The sequence below is a fragment of the Schistocerca serialis genome, chromosome 1 (assembly GCF_023864345.2).
Source record: "Schistocerca serialis cubense isolate TAMUIC-IGC-003099 chromosome 1, iqSchSeri2.2, whole genome shotgun sequence".
Lineage (NCBI taxonomy): Eukaryota > Metazoa > Arthropoda > Insecta > Orthoptera > Acrididae > Schistocerca > Schistocerca serialis.
The window spans coordinates 292,758,607-292,776,536 of record NC_064638.1 but is presented as its reverse complement, the minus strand read 5'-3'; the positions used below and the strand labels follow the sequence as shown (position 1 = coordinate 292,776,536).

The 17,930-nt window shown below is 48.1% G+C and overlaps 1 protein-coding gene across 1 annotated transcript in view; it reads left to right on the top strand.

Annotated features, from left to right (window-relative positions):
* The first annotated feature begins 1,126 nt into the window (after positions 1-1,126).
* Positions 1,127-17,930, top strand: part of LOC126467802 (uncharacterized) — a 90,272-nt gene continuing 73,468 nt past the window's right edge. Inside the window, exon 1 of the mRNA XM_050096498.1 lies at positions 1,127-1,273. Coding sequence (XP_049952455.1) covers positions 1,127-1,273 — 147 coding nt within the window. The remainder of the gene's footprint in view (positions 1,274-17,930) is intronic.

Here is a 17,930-nt window from a genome sequence, read left to right as displayed (position 1 = left end):
TGAGTGCAGATGGTGGGGACGTGTGAAGTAGGATGCTACGAAATTGGTTCGTCGGTCGGTCGATAGACAATTGGTGCGTGTGCAGGGGCCTTAAAATCGTAATTTATCTCGTAACCAACGAAAATATGACAACAATTAGCGTTATTAAAGAAAATATGCGATGCAAATTGAGCATCAAGAAGTGATGTCAGAGCAACCATTACGTCATTTATCGAATCCAACTGTTAATATCGCAGATTCCTAACGATGCCGGCCGGAGTGGCCTAACGGTTCTAGGCGCTACAGTTTGGAACCGCGCGACCGCTACGGTCGCAGGTTCGAATCCTGCCTCGGGCATGGATGTGTGTGATGTCCTTAGGTTAGTTAGGTTTAAGTAGTTCTAAGTTCTAGGGGACTGATGACCTTAGCAGTTAAGTCCCATAGTGCTCAGAGCCATTTGAGCCATTTGAACCTAACGACTTGGAAATCGACTGTATCCATTCAGAGGAACCATCCAAGTATTTTTGCGTCAAACGCGTTAAAGAAATCATGGAAAAGCTAAATCCAGATGACTGGAGCGGGATTATAACCGCCATCCACCCGAATGCGCTATTGCTTGACACAGGAAGGAAACTTATGGGGATTCAACAGCTTCGGAGAAGATCTATATAGAATTAGAATCTTCCGTCGAGAAACATCAATAACTAGTTAGCGCGTAACCAACAAAGTAAGTAAGACACTCCCTGAAAAACAATAGCTAACTATAATAAGCACATTCCTAATGTGAATTTAACAGCTCCTCTGGAGGCTGGAGCGAAAAATGTTTTGACAGCCGGGGTCTAGTGAAGCAGGCGATACAACCCCACAAACACAAAACAAAACATTGCACGAGGACTTTAATCTTGGACAATGCGTTCAGTGCCTTACAACTGCGCTACAGTTATCCTAAGTTTCCATTACTTTTTAAATTCGCTCTTTTTGCATACCTCATTATATCTGAAACTACAGTTTAATTCGTATCTGTAAACAGCACGTTTACTCTTAGAAAAGACAATACCATTCCCAAAGAAATTATAACTCTACATGATTTCCATGGTTACGACGTGTGCGAAAACAAATTATCCGTTGCGCATCCCGTGCCGTAATTATGTCCACCACGAAGCGGCAGGAATCGTCTACGGAGAAAGATAACACAAACAATGAAACTGAATTTGCTTTGCAGGTCGAGTTGTCCATAGAGACAGACCGAATACTGAAAGTGTTGGATCGCACTATAGAAAAACTGGAATTGGTTGTGAGTATTTACTGGATAGTTTCCCTGTCGTATGAATATATTATGCTCAAGGATAGCTTAATCAGTTATGCGCAGCTTGAATGAACTATTACTTCTTTTATGCAGCTGTTACTCGGTAATTATAATTACTGGAAGTTGCACACTTCATCAGTCTTTCATTCTCGATTGCCGGCCGAAGTGGCCGTGCGGTTAAAGGGCTGCAGTCTGGAACCGCAGGACCGCTACGGTCGCAGGTTCGAATCCTGCCTCGGGCATGGATGTTTGTGATGTCCTTAGGTTAGTTAGGTTTAACTAGTTCTAAGTTCTAGGGGACTAATGACCTCAGCAGTTGAGTCCCATAGTGCTCAGAGCCATTTGAACCAACCATTCTCGATTAAAATTTCGGAACAAGACATCATAGGAACTACCACGAACTCAACATTGTATAAAACATTCATACGACCCGTTTATGAGTACTGCTCTAATGTAGGGGGTTCTCAACAGATAGGATTGAAGGGAGACATCGAAGCAATTCAGAAGCGTGTTGCTACATTTATTATCATCATTGTGAAGACAGCAATAGGGCTACAGGGCACTTATGATGTAGGCGGACTTCCGATTGCGTGATGCTGTTGACAGTTCGTTATCATTGGGCGTACCCAGTCAGCTGATAGTACACGGTAGCCAATGAGAACCACTCGGTCTTATAACCTTCGTTATCACAAATATGTAGCTGTTTTTTTTTTTTTGGTAATTTCCAAGAATGAATGCCTATTGAAGTCGTGGGATCCAAACGATACATATCGAACGCGCGGTGTTGTGATCAATTATTTGTGATCGTCATTTTTACCTGTTTTTCGTCGTTCCCTTAGTTGCTCTAAATTGCATACCTCCACGAATTGTTTGTGAGTTGCTAGGGAAACCCAGACGAATTATGTCGTTAGTGAGTGGGATGTGTGGTGTTCTTAACGTTTCTTTGGCGGATTCTCTCACATGGAAAAATCTAATTCCATATTTATCCAGCGCAGAAAATTGTTCGACTTTTTGTCGCAAATATGGAGTACTACCGGACGAGGAAAGAAGGGTCTGTATAGACTGTGGTGGTGCGAAGTGCGAAATGAACGAGTATCAGGAAGAATACATGGTTCGACTCTTCTAAATTATCCATCCAGACCACCGTAATGGAATTTCATATGACGGCAACAGCGACGACGAGTGAGGTAAGTTGTCTACATTGCAATTACAAGTATTTTTGTAACGCTCTTCTTTTGTCGTTGCTGCAATGACTACTGTAAAATTGCCGTTTTCTTTCGAATCTGATACGATTTCTGAGGTTGCACTTTAACACTAAATTCCCTTGTGTTGTTTTCAATCCTTACCATCTCCGTGACATTCGCGTGTTGTTCGAATCCACCACCAACAGATCTAGCAACACGATTCTGAATTGCTTTGATGTCTTCCTTTAATCCGACCGGGAGGCGATCCCAATCACTCGAGCAGTACATGGGTCGCACAATTATTCTATATGCTGTCTCCTCCGTACATAGACCACACTTTCCTAAAAGTCTCCTAACAAACAGAAGTCGACCTTTCACCTTTCCTACTGCTGTCCTTGCGTGCTCGTTCTAATTCGTGTCGCTTTGCAAGCCCTCATCATTTAGGACGGTGCTTCTGCGCATAGAGGCGGAGTGGTAGGGTAGTGCGAAGGGGATGAGAGTCTGCGCACGCGTGGCGGTAGAGAGCGACAAACAGAAGTCAACCTTTCACCTTTCCTACTGCTGTCCTTGCGTGCTCGTTCTAATTCGTGTCGCTTTGCAAGCCCTCATCATTTAGGACGGTGCTTCTGCGCATAGAGGCGGAGTGGTAGGGTAGTGCGAAGGGGATGAGAGTCTGCGCACGCGTGGCGGTAGAGAGCGACAAACAGAAGTCAACCTTTCACCTTTCCTACTGCTGTCCTTGCGTGCTCGTTCTAATTCGTGTCGCTTTGCAAGCCCTCATCATTTAGGACGGTGCTTCTGCGCATAGAGGCGGAGTGGTAGGGTAGTGCGAAGGGGATGAGAGTCTGCGCACGCGTGGCGGTAGAGAGCGACAAACAGAAGTCAACCTTTCACCTTTCCTACTGCTGTCCTTGCGTGCTCGTTCTAATTCGTGTCGCTTTGCAAGCCCTCATCATTTAGGACGGTGCTTCTGCGCATAGAGGCGGAGTGGTAGGGTAGTGCGAAGGGGATGAGAGTCTGCGCACGCGTGGCGGTAGAGAGCGACAAACAGAAGTCAACCTTTCACCTTTCCTACTGCTGTCCTTGCGTGCTCGTTCTAATTCGTGTCGCTTTGCAAGCCCTCATCATTTAGGACGGTGCTTCTGCGCATAGAGGCGGAGTGGTAGGGTAGTGCGAAGGGGATGAGAGTCTGCGCACGCGTGGCGGTAGAGAGCGACAAACAGAAGTCAACCTTTCACCTTTCCTACTGCTGTCCTTGCGTGCTCGTTCTAATTCGTGTCGCTTTGCAAGCCCTCATCATTTAGGACGGTGCTTCTGCGCATAGAGGCGGAGTGGTAGGGTAGTGCGAAGGGGATGAGAGTCTGCGCACGCGTGGCGGTAGAGAGCGACAAACAGAAGTCAACCTTTCACCTTTCCTACTGCTGTCCTTGCGTGCTCGTTCTAATTCGTGTCGCTTTGCAAGCCCTCATCATTTAGGACGGTGCTTCTGCGCATAGAGGCGGAGTGGTAGGGTAGTGCGAAGGGGATGAGAGTCTGCGCACGCGTGGCGGTAGAGAGCGACAAACAGAAGTCAACCTTTCACCTTTCCTACTGCTGTCCTTGCGTGCTCGTTCTAATTCGTGTCGCTTTGCAAGCCCTCATCATTTAGGACGGTGCTTCTGCGCATAGAGGCGGAGTGGTAGGGTAGTGCGAAGGGGATGAGAGTCTGCGCACGCGTGGCGGTAGAGAGCGACAAACAGAAGTCAACCTTTCACCTTTCCTACTGCTGTCCTTGCGTGCTCGTTCTAATTCGTGTCGCTTTGCAAGCCCTCATCATTTAGGACGGTGCTTCTGCGCATAGAGGCGGAGTGGTAGGGTAGTGCGAAGGGGATGAGAGTCTGCGCACGCGTGGCGGTAGAGAGCGACAAACAGAAGTCAACCTTTCACCTTTCCTACTGCTGTCCTTGCGTGCTCGTTCTAATTCGTGTCGCTTTGCAAGCCCTCATCATTTAGGACGGTGCTTCTGCGCATAGAGGCGGAGTGGTAGGGTAGTGCGAAGGGGATGAGAGTCTGCGCACGCATGGCGGTAGAGAGCGACAAACAGAAGTCAACCTTTCACCTTTCCTACTGCTGTCCTTGCGTGCTCGTTCTAATTCGTATCGCTTTGCAAGCCCTCATCATTTAGGACGGTGCTTCTGCGCATAGAGGCGGAGTGGTAGGGTAGTGCGAAGGGGATGAGAGTCTGCGCACGCGTGGCGGTAGAGAGCGACAAACAGAAGTCAACCTTTCACCTTTCCTACTGCTGTCCTTGCGTGCTCGTTCTAATTCGTGTCGCTTTGCAAGCCCTGATCAGTTAGGACGGTGCTTCTGAGCATAGAGGCGGAGTGGTAGGGTAGTGCGAAGGGGATGAGAGTCTGCGCACGCGTGGCGGTAGAGAGCGACAAACAGAAGTCAACCTTTCACCTTTCCTACTGCTGTCCTTGCGTGCTCGTTCTAATTCGTGTCGCTTTGCAAGCCCTCATCATTTAGGACGGTGCTTCTGCGCATAGAGGCGGAGTGGTAGGGTAGTGCGAAGGGGATGAGAGTCTGCGCACGCGTGGCGGTAGAGAGCGACAAACAGAAGTCAACCTTTCACCTTTCCTACTGCTGTCCTTGCGTGCTCGTTCTAATTCGTGTCGCTTTGCAAGCCCTCATCATTTAGGACGGTGCTTCTGCGCATAGAGGCGGAGTGGTAGGGTAGTGCGAAGGGGATGAGAGTCTGCGCACGCGTGGCGGTAGAGAGCGACAAACAGAAGTCAACCTTTCACCTTTCCTACTGCTGTCCTTGCGTGCTCGTTCTAATTCGTGTCGCTTTGCAAGCCCTGATCAGTTAGGACGGTGCTTCTGAGCATAGAGGCGGAGTGGTAGGGTAGTGCGAAGGGGATGAGAGTCTGCGCACGCGTGGCGGTAGAGAGCGACAAACAGAAGTCAACCTTTCACCTTTCCTACTGCTGTCCTTGCGTGCTCGTTCTAATTCGTGTCGCTTTGCAAGCCCTCATCATTTAGGACGGTGCTTCTGCGCATAGAGGCGGAGTGGTAGGGTAGTGCGAAGGGGATGAGAGTCTGCGCACGCGTGGCGGTAGAGAGCGACAAACAGAAGTCAACCTTTCACCTTTCCTACTGCTGTCCTTGCGTGCTCGTTCTAATTCGTGTCGCTTTGCAAGCCCTCATCATTTAGGACGGTGCTTCTGCGCATAGAGGCGGAGTGGTAGGGTAGTGCGAAGGGGATGAGAGTCTGCGCACGCGTGGCGGTAGAGAGCGACAAACAGAAGTCAACCTTTCACCTTTCCTACTGCTGTCCTTGCGTGCTCGTTCTAATTCGTGTCGCTTTGCAAGCCCTCATCATTTAGGACGGTGCTTCTGCGCATAGAGGCGGAGTGGTAGGGTAGTGCGAAGGGGATGAGAGTCTGCGCACGCGTGGCGGTAGAGAGCGACAAACAGAAGTCAACCTTTCACCTTTCCTACTGCTGTCCTTGCGTGCTCGTTCTAATTCGTGTCGCTTTGCAAGCCCTCATCATTTAGGACGGTGCTTCTGCGCATAGAGGCGGAGTGGTAGGGTAGTGCGAAGGGGATGAGAGTCTGCGCACGGGTGGCGGTAGAGAGCGACAAACAGAAGTCAACCTTTCACCTTTCCTACTGCTGTCCTTGCGTGCTCGTTCTAATTCGTGTCGCTTTGCAAGCCCTCATCATTTAGGACGGTGCTTCTGCGCATAGAGGCGGAGTGGTAGGGTAGTGCGAAGGGGATGAGAGTCTGCGCACGCGTGGCGGTAGAGAGCGACAAACAGAAGTCAACCTTTCACCTTTCCTACTGCTGTCCTTGCGTGCTCGTTCTAATTCGTGTCGCTTTGCAAGCCCTCATCATTTAGGACGGTGCTTCTGCGCATAGAGGCGGAGTGGTAGGGTAGTGCGAAGGGGATGAGAGTCTGCGCACGCGTGGCGGTAGAGAGCGACAAACAGAAGTCAACCTTTCACCTTTCCTACTGCTGTCCTTGCGTGCTCGTTCTAATTCGTGTCGCTTTGCAAGCCCTCATCATTTAGGACGGTGCTTCTGCGCATAGAGGCGGAGTGGTAGGGTAGTGCGAAGGGGATGAGAGTCTGCGCACGCGTGGCGGTAGAGAGCGACAAACAGAAGTCAACCTTTCACCTTTCCTACTGCTGTCCTTGCGTGCTCGTTCTAATTCGTGTCGCTTTGCAAGCCCTCATCATTTAGGACGGTGCTTCTGCGCATAGAGGCGGAGTGGTAGGGTAGTGTGAAGGGGATGAGAGTCTGCGCACGCGTGGCGGTAGAGAGCGACAAACAGAAGTCAACCTTTCACCTTTCCTACTGCTGTCCTTGCGTGCTCGTTCTAATTCGTGTCGCTTTGCAAGCCCTGATCAGTTAGGACGGTGCTTCTGCGCATAGAGGCGGAGTGGTAGGGTAGTGCGAAGGGGATGAGAGTCTGCGCACGCGTGGCGGTAGAGAGCGACAAACAGAAGTCAACCTTTCACCTTTCCTACTGCTGTCCTTGCGTGCTCGTTCTAATTCGTTTCGCTTTGCAAGCCCTCATCATTTAGGACGGTGCTTCTGCGCATAGAGGCGGAGTGGTAGGGCAGTGCGAAGGGGATGAGAGTCTGCGCACGCGTGGCGGTAGAGAGCGACAAACAGAAGTCAACCTTTCACCTTTCCTACTGCTGTCCTTGCGTGCTCGTTCTAATTCGTGTCGCTTTGCAAGCCCTCATCATTTAGGACGGTGCTTCTGCGCATAGAGGCGGAGTGGTAGGGTAGTGCGAAGGGGATGAGAGTCTGCGCACGCGTGGCGGTAGAGAGCGACAAACAGAAGTCAACCTTTCACCTTTCCTACTGCTGTCCTTGCGTGCTCGTTCTAATTCGTGTCGCTTTGCAAGCCCTCATCATTTAGGACGGTGCTTCTGCGCATAGAGGCGGAGTGGTAGGGTAGTGCGAAGGGGATGAGAGTCTGCGCACGCGTGGCGGTAGAGAGCGACAAACAGAAGTCAACCTTTCACCTTTCCTACTGCTGTCCTTGCGTGCTCGTTCTAATTCGTGTCACTTTGCAAGCCCTCATCATTTAGGACGGTGCTTCTGCGCATAGAGGCGGAGTGGTAGGGTAGTGCGAAGGGGATGAGAGTCTGCGCACGCGTGGCGGTAGAGAGCGACAAACAGAAGTCAACCTTTCACCTTTCCTACTGCTGTCCTTGCGTGCTCGTTCTAATTCGTGTCGCTTTGCAAGCCCTCATCATTTAGGACGGTGCTTCTGCGCATAGAGGCGGAGTGGTAGGGTAGTGCGAAGGGGATGAGAGTCTGCGCACGCGTGGCGGTAGAGAGCGACAAACAGAAGTCAACCTTTCACCTTTCCTACTGCTGTCCTTGCGTGCTCGTTCTAATTCGTGTCGCTTTGCAAGCCCTCATCATTTAGGACGGTGCTTCTGCGCATAGAGGCGGAGTGGTAGGGTAGTGCGAAGGGGATGAGAGTCTGCGCACGCGTGGCGGTAGAGAGCGACAAACAGAAGTCAACCTTTCACCTTTCCTACTGCTGTCCTTGCGTGCTCGTTCTAATTCGTGTCGCTTTGCAAGCCCTCATCATTTAGGACGGTGCTTCTGCGCATAGAGGCGGAGTGGTAGGGTAGTGCGAAGGGGATGAGAGTCTGCGCACGCGTGGCGGTAGAGAGCGACAAACAGAAGTCAACCTTTCACCTTTCCTACTGCTGTCCTTGCGTGCTCGTTCTAATTCGTGTCGCTTTGCAAGCCCTCATCATTTAGGACGGTGCTTCTGCGCATAGAGGCGGAGTGGTAGGGTAGTGCGAAGGGGATGAGAGTCTGCGCACGCGTGGCGGTAGAGAGCGACAAACAGAAGTCAACCTTTCACCTTTCCTACTGCTGTCCTTGCGTGCTCGTTCTAATTCGTGTCGCTTTGCAAGCCCTGATCAGTTAGGACGGTGCTTCTGCGCATAAAGGCGGAGTGGTAGGGTAGTGCGAAGGGGATGAGAGTCTGCGCACGCGTGGCGGTAGAGAGCGACAAACAGAAGTCAACCTTTCACCTTTCCTACTGCTGTCCTTGCGTGCTCGTTCTAATTCGTGTCGCTTTGCAAGCCCTCATCATTTAGGACGGTGCTTCTGCACATAGAGGCGGAGTGGTAGGGTAGTGCGAAGGGGATGAGAGTCTGCGCACGCGTGGCGGTAGAGAGCGACAAACAGAAGTCAACCTTTCACCTTTCCTACTGCTGTCCTTGCGTGCTCGTTCTAATTCGTGTCGCTTTGCAAGCCCTCATCATTTAGGACGGTGCTTCTGCGCATAGAGGCGGAGTGGTAGGGTAGTGCGAAGGGGATGAGAGTCTGCGCACGCGTGGCGGTAGAGAGCGACAAACAGAAGTCAACCTTTCACCTTTCCTACTGCTGTCCTTGCGTGCTCGTTCTAATTCGTGTCGCTTTGCAAGCCCTCATCATTTAGGACGGTGCTTCTGCGCATAGAAGCGGAGTGGTAGGGTAGTGCGAAGGGGATGAGAGTCTGCGCACGCGTGGCGGTAGAGAGCGACAAACAGAAGTCAACCTTTCACCTTTCCTACTGCTGTCCTTGCGTGCTCGTTCTAATTCGTGTCGCTTTGCAAGCCCTCATCATTTAGGACGGTGCTTCTGCGCATAGAGGCGGAGTGGTAGGGTAGTGCGAAGGGGATGAGAGTCTGCGCACGCGTGGCGGTAGAGAGCGACAAACAGAAGTCAACCTTTCACCTTTCCTACTGCTGTCCTTGCGTGCTCGTTCTAATTCGTGTCGCTTTGCAAGCCCTCATCATTTAGGACGGTGCTTCTGCGCATAGAGGCGGAGTGGTAGGGTAGTGCGAAGGGGATGAGAGTCTGCGCACGCGTGGCGGTAGAGAGCGACAAACAGAAGTCAACCTTTCACCTTTCCTACTGCTGTCCTTGCGTGCTCGTTCTAATTCGTGTCGCTTTGCAAGCCCTCATCATTTAGGACGGTGCTTCTGCGCATAGAGGCGGAGTGGTAGGGTAGTGCGAAGGGGATGAGAGTCTGCGCACGCGTGGCGGTAGAGAGCGACAAACAGAAGTCAACCTTTCACCTTTCCTACTGCTGTCCTTGCGTGCTCGTTCTAATTCGTGTCGCTTTGCAAGCCCTCATCATTTAGGACGGTGCTTCTGCGCATAGAGGCGGAGTGGTAGGGTAGTGCGAAGGGGATGAGAGTCTGCGCACGCGTGGCGGTAGAGAGCGACAAACAGAAGTCAACCTTTCACCTTTCCTACTGCTGTCCTTGCGTGCTCGTTCTAATTCGTGTCGCTTTGCAAGCCCTCATCATTTAGGACGGTGCTTCTGCGCATAGAGGCGGAGTGGTAGGGTAGTGCGAAGGGGATGAGAGTCTGCGCACGCGTGGCGGTAGAGAGCGACAAACAGAAGTCAACCTTTCACCTTTCCTACTGCTGTCCTTGCGTGCTCGTTCTAATTCGTGTCGCTTTGCAAGCCCTCATCATTTAGGACGGTGCTTCTGCGCATAGAAGCGGAGTGGTAGGGTAGTGCGAAGGGGATGAGAGTCTGCGCACGCGTGGCGGTAGAGAGCGACAAACAGAAGTCAACCTTTCACCTTTCCTACTGCTGTCCTTGCGTGCTCGTTCTAATTCGTGTCGCTTTGCAAGCCCTCATCATTTAGGACGGTGCTTCTGCGCATAGAGGCGGAGTGGTAGGGTAGTGCGAAGGGGATGAGAGTCTGCGCACGCGTGGCGGTAGAGAGCGACAAACAGAAGTCAACCTTTCACCTTTCCTACTGCTGTCCTTGCGTGCTCGTTCTAATTCGTGTCGCTTTGCAAGCCCTCATCATTTAGGACGGTGCTTCTGCGCATAGAGGCGGAGTGGTAGGGTAGTGCGAAGGGGATGAGAGTCTGCGCACGCGTGGCGGTAGAGAGCGACAAACAGAAGTCAACCTTTCACCTTTCCTACTGCTGTCCTTGCGTGCTCGTTCTAATTCGTGTCGCTTTGCAAGCCCTCATCATTTAGGACGGTGCTTCTGCGCATAGAGGCGGAGTGGTAGGGTAGTGCGAAGGGGATGAGAGTCTGCGCACGCGTGGCGGTAGAGAGCGACAAACAGAAGTCAACCTTTCACCTTTCCTACTGCTGTCCTTGCGTGCTCGTTCTAATTCGTGTCGCTTTGCAAGCCCTCATCATTTAGGACGGTGCTTCTGCGCATAGAAGCGGAGTGGTAGGGTAGTGCGAAGGGGATGAGAGTCTGCGCACGCGTGGCGGTAGAGAGCGACAAACAGAAGTCAACCTTTCACCTTTCCTACTGCTGTCCTTGCGTGCTCGTTCTAATTCGTGTCGCTTTGCAAGCCCTCATCATTTAGGACGGTGCTTCTACGCATAGAGGCGGAGTGGTAGGGTAGTGCGAAGGGGATGAGAGTCTGCACACGCGTGGCGGTAGAGAGCGACAAACAGAAGTCAACCTTTCACCTTTCCTACTGCTGTCCTTGCGTGCTCGTTCTAATTCGTGTCGCTTTGCAAGCCCTCATCATTTAGGACGGTGCTTCTGCGCATAGAGGCGGAGTGGTAGGGTAGTGCGAAGGGGATGAGAGTCTGCGCACGCGTGGCGGTAGAGAGCGACAAACAGAAGTCAACCTTTCACCTTTCCTACTGCTGTCCTTGCGTGCTCGTTCTAATTCGTGTCGCTTTGCAAGCCCTCATCATTTAGGACGGTGCTTCTGCGCATAGAGGCGGAGTGGTAGGGTAGTGCGAAGGGGATGAGAGTCTGCGCACGCGTGGCGGTAGAGAGCGACAAACAGAAGTCAACCTTTCACCTTTCCTACTGCTGTCCTTGCGTGCTCGTTCTAATTCGTGTCGCTTTGCAAGCCCTCATCATTTAGGACGGTGCTTCTGCGCATAGAGGCGGAGTGGTAGGGTAGTGCGAAGGGGATGAGAGTCTGCGCACGCGTGGCGGTAGAGAGCGACAAACAGAAGTCAACCTTTCACCTTTCCTACTGCTGTCCTTGCGTGCTCGTTCTAATTCGTGTCGCTTTGCAAGCCCTCATCATTTAGGACGGTGCTTCTGCGCATAGAGGCGGAGTGGTAGGGTAGTGCGAAGGGGATGAGAGTCTGCGCACGCGTGGCGGTAGAGAGCGACAAACAGAAGTCAACCTTTCACCTTTCCTACTGCTGTCCTTGCGTGCTCGTTCTAATTCGTGTCGCTTTGCAAGCCCTCATCATTTAGGACGGTGCTTCTGCGCATAGAAGCGGAGTGGTAGGGTAGTGCGAAGGGGATGAGAGTCTGCGCACGCATGGCGGTAGAGAGCGACAAACAGAAGTCAACCTTTCACCTTTCCTACTGCTGTCCATGCGTGCTCGTTCTAATTCGTGTCGCTTTGCAAGCCCTCATCATTTAGGACGGTGCTTCTGCGCATAGAGGCGGAGTGGTAGGGTAGTGCGAAGGGGATGAGAGTCTGCGCACGCGTGGCGGTAGAGAGCGACAAACAGAAGTCAACCTTTCACCTTTCCTACTGCTGTCCTTGCGTGCTCGTTCTAATTCGTGTCGCTTTGCAAGCCCTCATCATTTAGGACGGTGCTTCTGCGCATAGAGGCGGAGTGGTAGGGTAGTGCGAAGGGGATGAGAGTCTGCGCACGCGTGGCGGTAGAGAGCGACAAACAGAAGTCAACCTTTCACCTTTCCTACTGCTGTCCTTGCGTGCTCGTTCTAATTCGTGTCGCTTTGCAAGCCCTCATCATTTAGGACGGTGCTTCTGCGCATAGAGGCGGAGTGGTAGGGTAGTGCGAAGGGGATGAGAGTCTGCGCACGCGTGGCGGTAGAGAGCGACAAACAGAAGTCAACCTTTCACCTTTCCTACTGCTGTCCTTGCGTGCTCGTTCTAATTCGTGTCGCTTTGCAAGCCCTCATCATTTAGGACGGTGCTTCTGCGCATAGAGGCGGAGTGGTAGGGTAGTGCGAAGGGGATGAGAGTCTGCGCACGCGTGGCGGTAGAGACCGAGGAAAGTCCTTGTTGCCGAACTGTGTTGCTGCGGACAACAATCAGATTCGTTTGCCGTCGGTACATCGTATTACACGGTCAAGTTTTTGAGTGAATAACAGATTCCGATCAGCCGTTTATAGGAGAGAAATCTTACTTCACGTATTGAGGTGGTGCTCACTGCTCCACAGCAGCCGTCTGTGTGACGCCCGAACAGCTGACGCAGCTATGTGAAGACGTCAAGTACAATTATTTTCAAAACGACGACTGTCTGACGACAAGATAATCGAAAATGATTGCAATAATTGCCATTTATTGCGATGTGGACTATAAGTAAAAATTTAATATGCGACAAAAAATCTTCAAACCGTAATCATTATATTTGTTTAACAACTGAGTAATTTCCAAGAATGATTGCCTATCGAAGTCGTGGTGTCCAAACAATACATATCGAACGTGCGATCGTAAATCGATCAAGTGACTCCGGTGGCGGGCGTTGTTGTCAATTATTTGTGATCGTCATTTTAATCTGTTTTCCGTCGTTCGCTTACTTGCTCTAAATTACACACCTCAGTGAATTATTTGTGAGTTGCTAGGGAAACCCAGACTACTCATGTCGTTAGTGAGTGGGATGTCTGGTGTTCCTGACGTTTCTTTGGCGGATTCTCTCACGTGGAACAATCTAATTCTATGTTTATCCAGCGTAGAAAATTGTTCGACTTTTGTCGGAATTATGGAGTACTACCGGACGAAGAAAGAAGGGACTCTGTAGACTGTGGTGGTGTGAAGTGTGTAAAACATCGTAAGAACAGTTTCGATGCTGAAATACCGTTACAATTTCATTGCGGAAAGTGCAAAAAACGAACGAGTATCGGGAAGAATACATAGTTCGACTCTTCCAAATTATCCATCCAGACCACCGTAATGGACTTTAACATGAGGACAACACCGACGACGAGTAATGTAAGTCATCTTATTTGCAATTACAAGTGTTTTTGTAACGCTCTTCCTTTGTCGTTGCTGTAATGACCCACGTAACCATTCTCATTACGCCCGCCACCAGAGTCGCATGATGGATTTACGATCGTACGTTCGATATGTATCGTTTGGACCCAGCCACTTCGATAGGCAATCATTCTTGGAAATTACTGACAACTGCTTATACTCCATGTAATTTTCTTACATGTGCGTAATGAACGTATGTGAGTTCAATATAAAGTACTATGCGTAAAAAAGAATTACTGGTAGCAAAGGCTAGTGCAAAAGACTATCGTAAAAATTGTCAGCATATTACCGTATTTTTTTATGCCAACAGGCATTATGAGTTTAAATTAATTCGTTCGACTTCACAGTGGGAGAACGCATTTAAGACCCATCGAACAAGCAAACAATTAATCATCTCCTGTGAATAACTCGACGGAATAACGTCGAAAACAACCGATATCTCGACAGGTAACCCTCCCTTTCGCTTTAAGGCAATTTCGAATTTGTGCGTTGAAAATGACTGGGGTTTACTTGTCGAAATATTGTAGTTTTTGAGGAGTTTATCCGGCCGCATTCTCGCGAGTAATTAGAGCATACAACACACTGGGAAAAGCTTAACTTCTCCTTGGGCAATGTGTTGAAGATTATAGCCTGAATTCCAGGTTACATATTCCTAATCAACAAAAGCTAGGAATTCCTCACCCACTGTGTATGCAATTGATATGTCGACAAAAACATTGTAAAACCATGAGTTTTTAAAGCCAAGAAAGATTATTGCTTTACTTTGTTTCTAAATCTACATCGTAATAACATCTCCTATCCTGAGTCCGTGTCCGAGGCATCTGATTGTAAATTTAGGATGATGAAGTTCAAGACTTCCGTCCATCTTCGCGTCCCTGTCACTGTTATTTCTGAAACTTTTCAGTGGCCACACTGAAGGTGATGCTGTGTATTGCTTCATGCACAACCGTTTCAGTGTCTGTTATCTTGAATACTTTGTTTTTTTCGCCACGCAGCTTGTAACCTGTCCGCAAATTAAATATATCGGATTATACTGTCGGCGATACATGGGTAAACGCAAAAATGTGTGGCCTCATTTACCTGCAAAAAAAGTCAAATTTGTACATTCTGTCGCGTGACTTTTAATGAATTAAGAGCTGCAGGAGTTGAATATTTTTATTTTTCAGCCAGAGCACAATATCCCCTTTCCTGGTGCTCGTACTTCGTCTTTTCTCTGTAACAGCTGAATGACAGCAGGCATGGTAATTACAATAGACTTCGAAGCAAGGTATGGCAAGAATTGTTCAAGTGACAGCGTTTACTTAAGAATGGTAGTTACTAATTTTTTGCTTACATCTAAATACATGTTTAATCTCACGCACTAAATCAGAAGAAGAGCCAGCATGCAGAATGAGTATCCGAGAACCTTTTCCTACAGGAACTTTACAACCGCCAGTACCATCACTCATTTTCCAGCAGGTATTCATGGAATGATTCTGACTCACCGAAGTGTCATCATTGTAATACACAGCAGATCTACCTCCTGCTCTTGCATCGTGCATCTTTATAAGGGCCATGGTTTGTGCTGCTTCTATGTCACTTCTTTCAACGAAAACATCTCTTAATATTTTTGAAACCAATGTCTTTTAAAACTCTTTGCATTGACGAATCGCTACCTTTGAAGCCAACTTTCTCAGACATAATTGTAACAAGTTTGTGTGACGTCGGGTGTTTCCGTCTTATATACATTTCAAACACGGGGCGCTTTAAAATACCGTTGTCAAAACAATCAACGTCTATTACAAGTATCTTGCGATTTCGATGCTTTCCAGGAGACACGAAAACAAATTTTCCTGACGTTTCTACGGCTACGACACGTGCTTCTGTAGTTCGTTCTTGAGTCTTCAAAATGTCAAAAATAGCGGTCTCACTTTCAGATGCACATTTGAAAAAGTTTAAATGCGGGACATAAACCTCCAAAAGTACTTGTGTAGCATTTACATCTACATCTACCAGATTACTCTGCAATCCACAATTAAGTGCCTGGCAGAGGTTTCATCAAACCACCTTCAAACTCTTTCTCTACCGTTCTATTCTCGAAGAGCGTGAGAGAAACACAAACACTTCAGTCTTTCTGTGCGCTCTCTAATTCTTCTTATTTTATTGTAATGGTCATTCCTTCTTATGTAGGTGGGCGCCAACAAAGTATTTTCACATTTTGAGAAGAAAGTTGGCGACTGAAATTTCATGAGATCCTGCCACAGCGAAAAATGCTTTTGTTTTTATGATTACCACCCCATTTCGCGTATCATATCTATGGTAGTTTCTGCTCATTTCCCGATAACACAAAACGAGCTGCTCGTCTTTAAACTCTTCGATCAATCCTATCGGCTGAGGACCCCACAAAGATCCCATACCGGACGGCAGAACTTAAGAAGAGGGCGGAAAAGCGTGGTGTAAGCAGTCTCTTTAGACCTGTTGCATTTTCTTAGTGTTCTGCCAATAAATCGCGGTCTTTGGTTTGCTTTCCACACAACATTATCCATGTGATCGTTGCAATTCAAGTTATTCATAATTGTAACCCGTAAGTATTTAGATGAATTTACAGCCTTGAGATTTGTGTTTTTTATCCTGTAAACTGTAATTTACCATACTCTTTTTAGTACTCAAGTGAATGGCTTACGACTTTTCATTAGAGTCAATTGCTATTTTTCTCACCATACAGATATCTTGCATAAATCGTTTTGTAATTTGTTTTACGCATCTGATTGCTTTATGAGACGGTAAATCTCCGTGCGGGGACTACTCAAGAGGACGTTGTTATCAGGAGAAAGAAAACTGGCATTCTACGGATCGGAGCGTGGAATGTCAGATCCCTTAATCGGGCAGGTAGGTTAGAAAATTTAAAAAGGGAAATGGATAGGTTAAAGTTAGATATAGTGGGAATTAGTGATGTTCGGTGGCAGGAGGAACAAGACTTTTGGTCAGGTGATTACAGGGTTCTAAATACAAAATCAAATAGGGGTAATGCAGGAGTAGGTTTAATAATGAATAAAAAAAATAGGTGTACGGGTAAGCTACTACAAACAGCATAGTGAACGCATTATTGTGACCAAGATAGACACGAAGCCCACGCCTACTAAAGTAGCACAAGTTTATACACCAACTAGCTCTGCAGATGACGAAGAAATTGAAGAAATGTATGATGAGAGCAAAGAAATTATTCAGGCAGTGAAGGGAGACGAAAATTTAATAGTCATGGGTGACTGGAATTCGTCAGCAGGAAAAGGGAGAGAAGGAAACATAGTAGGTGAATATGGATTGGGGGAGAGAAATGAAAGAGGAAGCCGCCTGGTAGAATTTTGCGCAGAGCATAACTTAATCATAGCTTATACTTGGTTTAAGACTCACGAAAGAGGGTTGTATACATGGAAGAACCCTGGAGATACTAAAGGGTATCAGATAGATTATATAATTGTAAGACAGAGATTTAGGAACCAGGTTTTAAATTGTAAGACATTTCCAGGGGCAGATGTGGACTCTGATCACAATATATTGGTTATGAACTGTAGATTAAAACTGAAGAAACTGCAAAAAGGTGGGCGTTAAAGGAGATGGGACCTGGATAAACTGAAAGAACCAGAGATTGTACAGAGTATCAGGGAGAGCATAAGGGAACAATTGGCAGGAATGGGGGAAAGAAATACAGTAGAAGAAAAATGGGTAGCTTTGAGGAATCAAATACTGGAGGCAGCAGAGAATCAAATAGGTAAAAAGACGAGGGCTAGTAGAAACCCTTGGGTAACAAAAGAAATATTGAATTTAATTGATGAAAGGAGAAAATATAAAAATGCACTAAATGAAGCAGGCAAAAAGGATTACAAACGTCTCAAAAATGAGATCGACAGGAAGTGCAAAGCGGCTAAGCAGGTATGGCTAGAGGACAAATGTAAGGATGTAGAGGCTTATCTCACTAGGGGTAAGATAGATACTGCTTACAGGAAAATTAAAGAGACTTTTGGAGAAAAGAGAACCACTTGTATGAATATCAAGAGCTCAGATGGAAACCCAGTTCTAAGCAAAGAAGGGAAAGCAGAAAGGTGGAAGGAGTATATAGAGGGCCTATACAAGGGCGATGTACTTGAGGACAATATTATGGAAATGGAAGAGGATGTAGTTGAAGATGAAATGGGAGATATGATATTGCGTGAAGAGTTTGACAGAGCACTGAAAGGCCTGAGTCAAAACAAGGCCCCTGGAGTAGACAACATTCCATTGGAACTACTGACAACCTTGGGAGAGCCAGTCCTGACAAAACTCTATCACCTGGTGAGCAAGATGTATGAGACAGGCGAAATACCCTCAGATTTTAAGAAGAATATAATAATCCCAATCCCAAAGAAAGCAGGTGTTGACAGATGTGAAATTACCGAACTATCAGTTTAATAAGTCACAGATGCGAAATACTAACGTGAATTCTTTACAGACGAATGGAAAAACTGATAGAAGC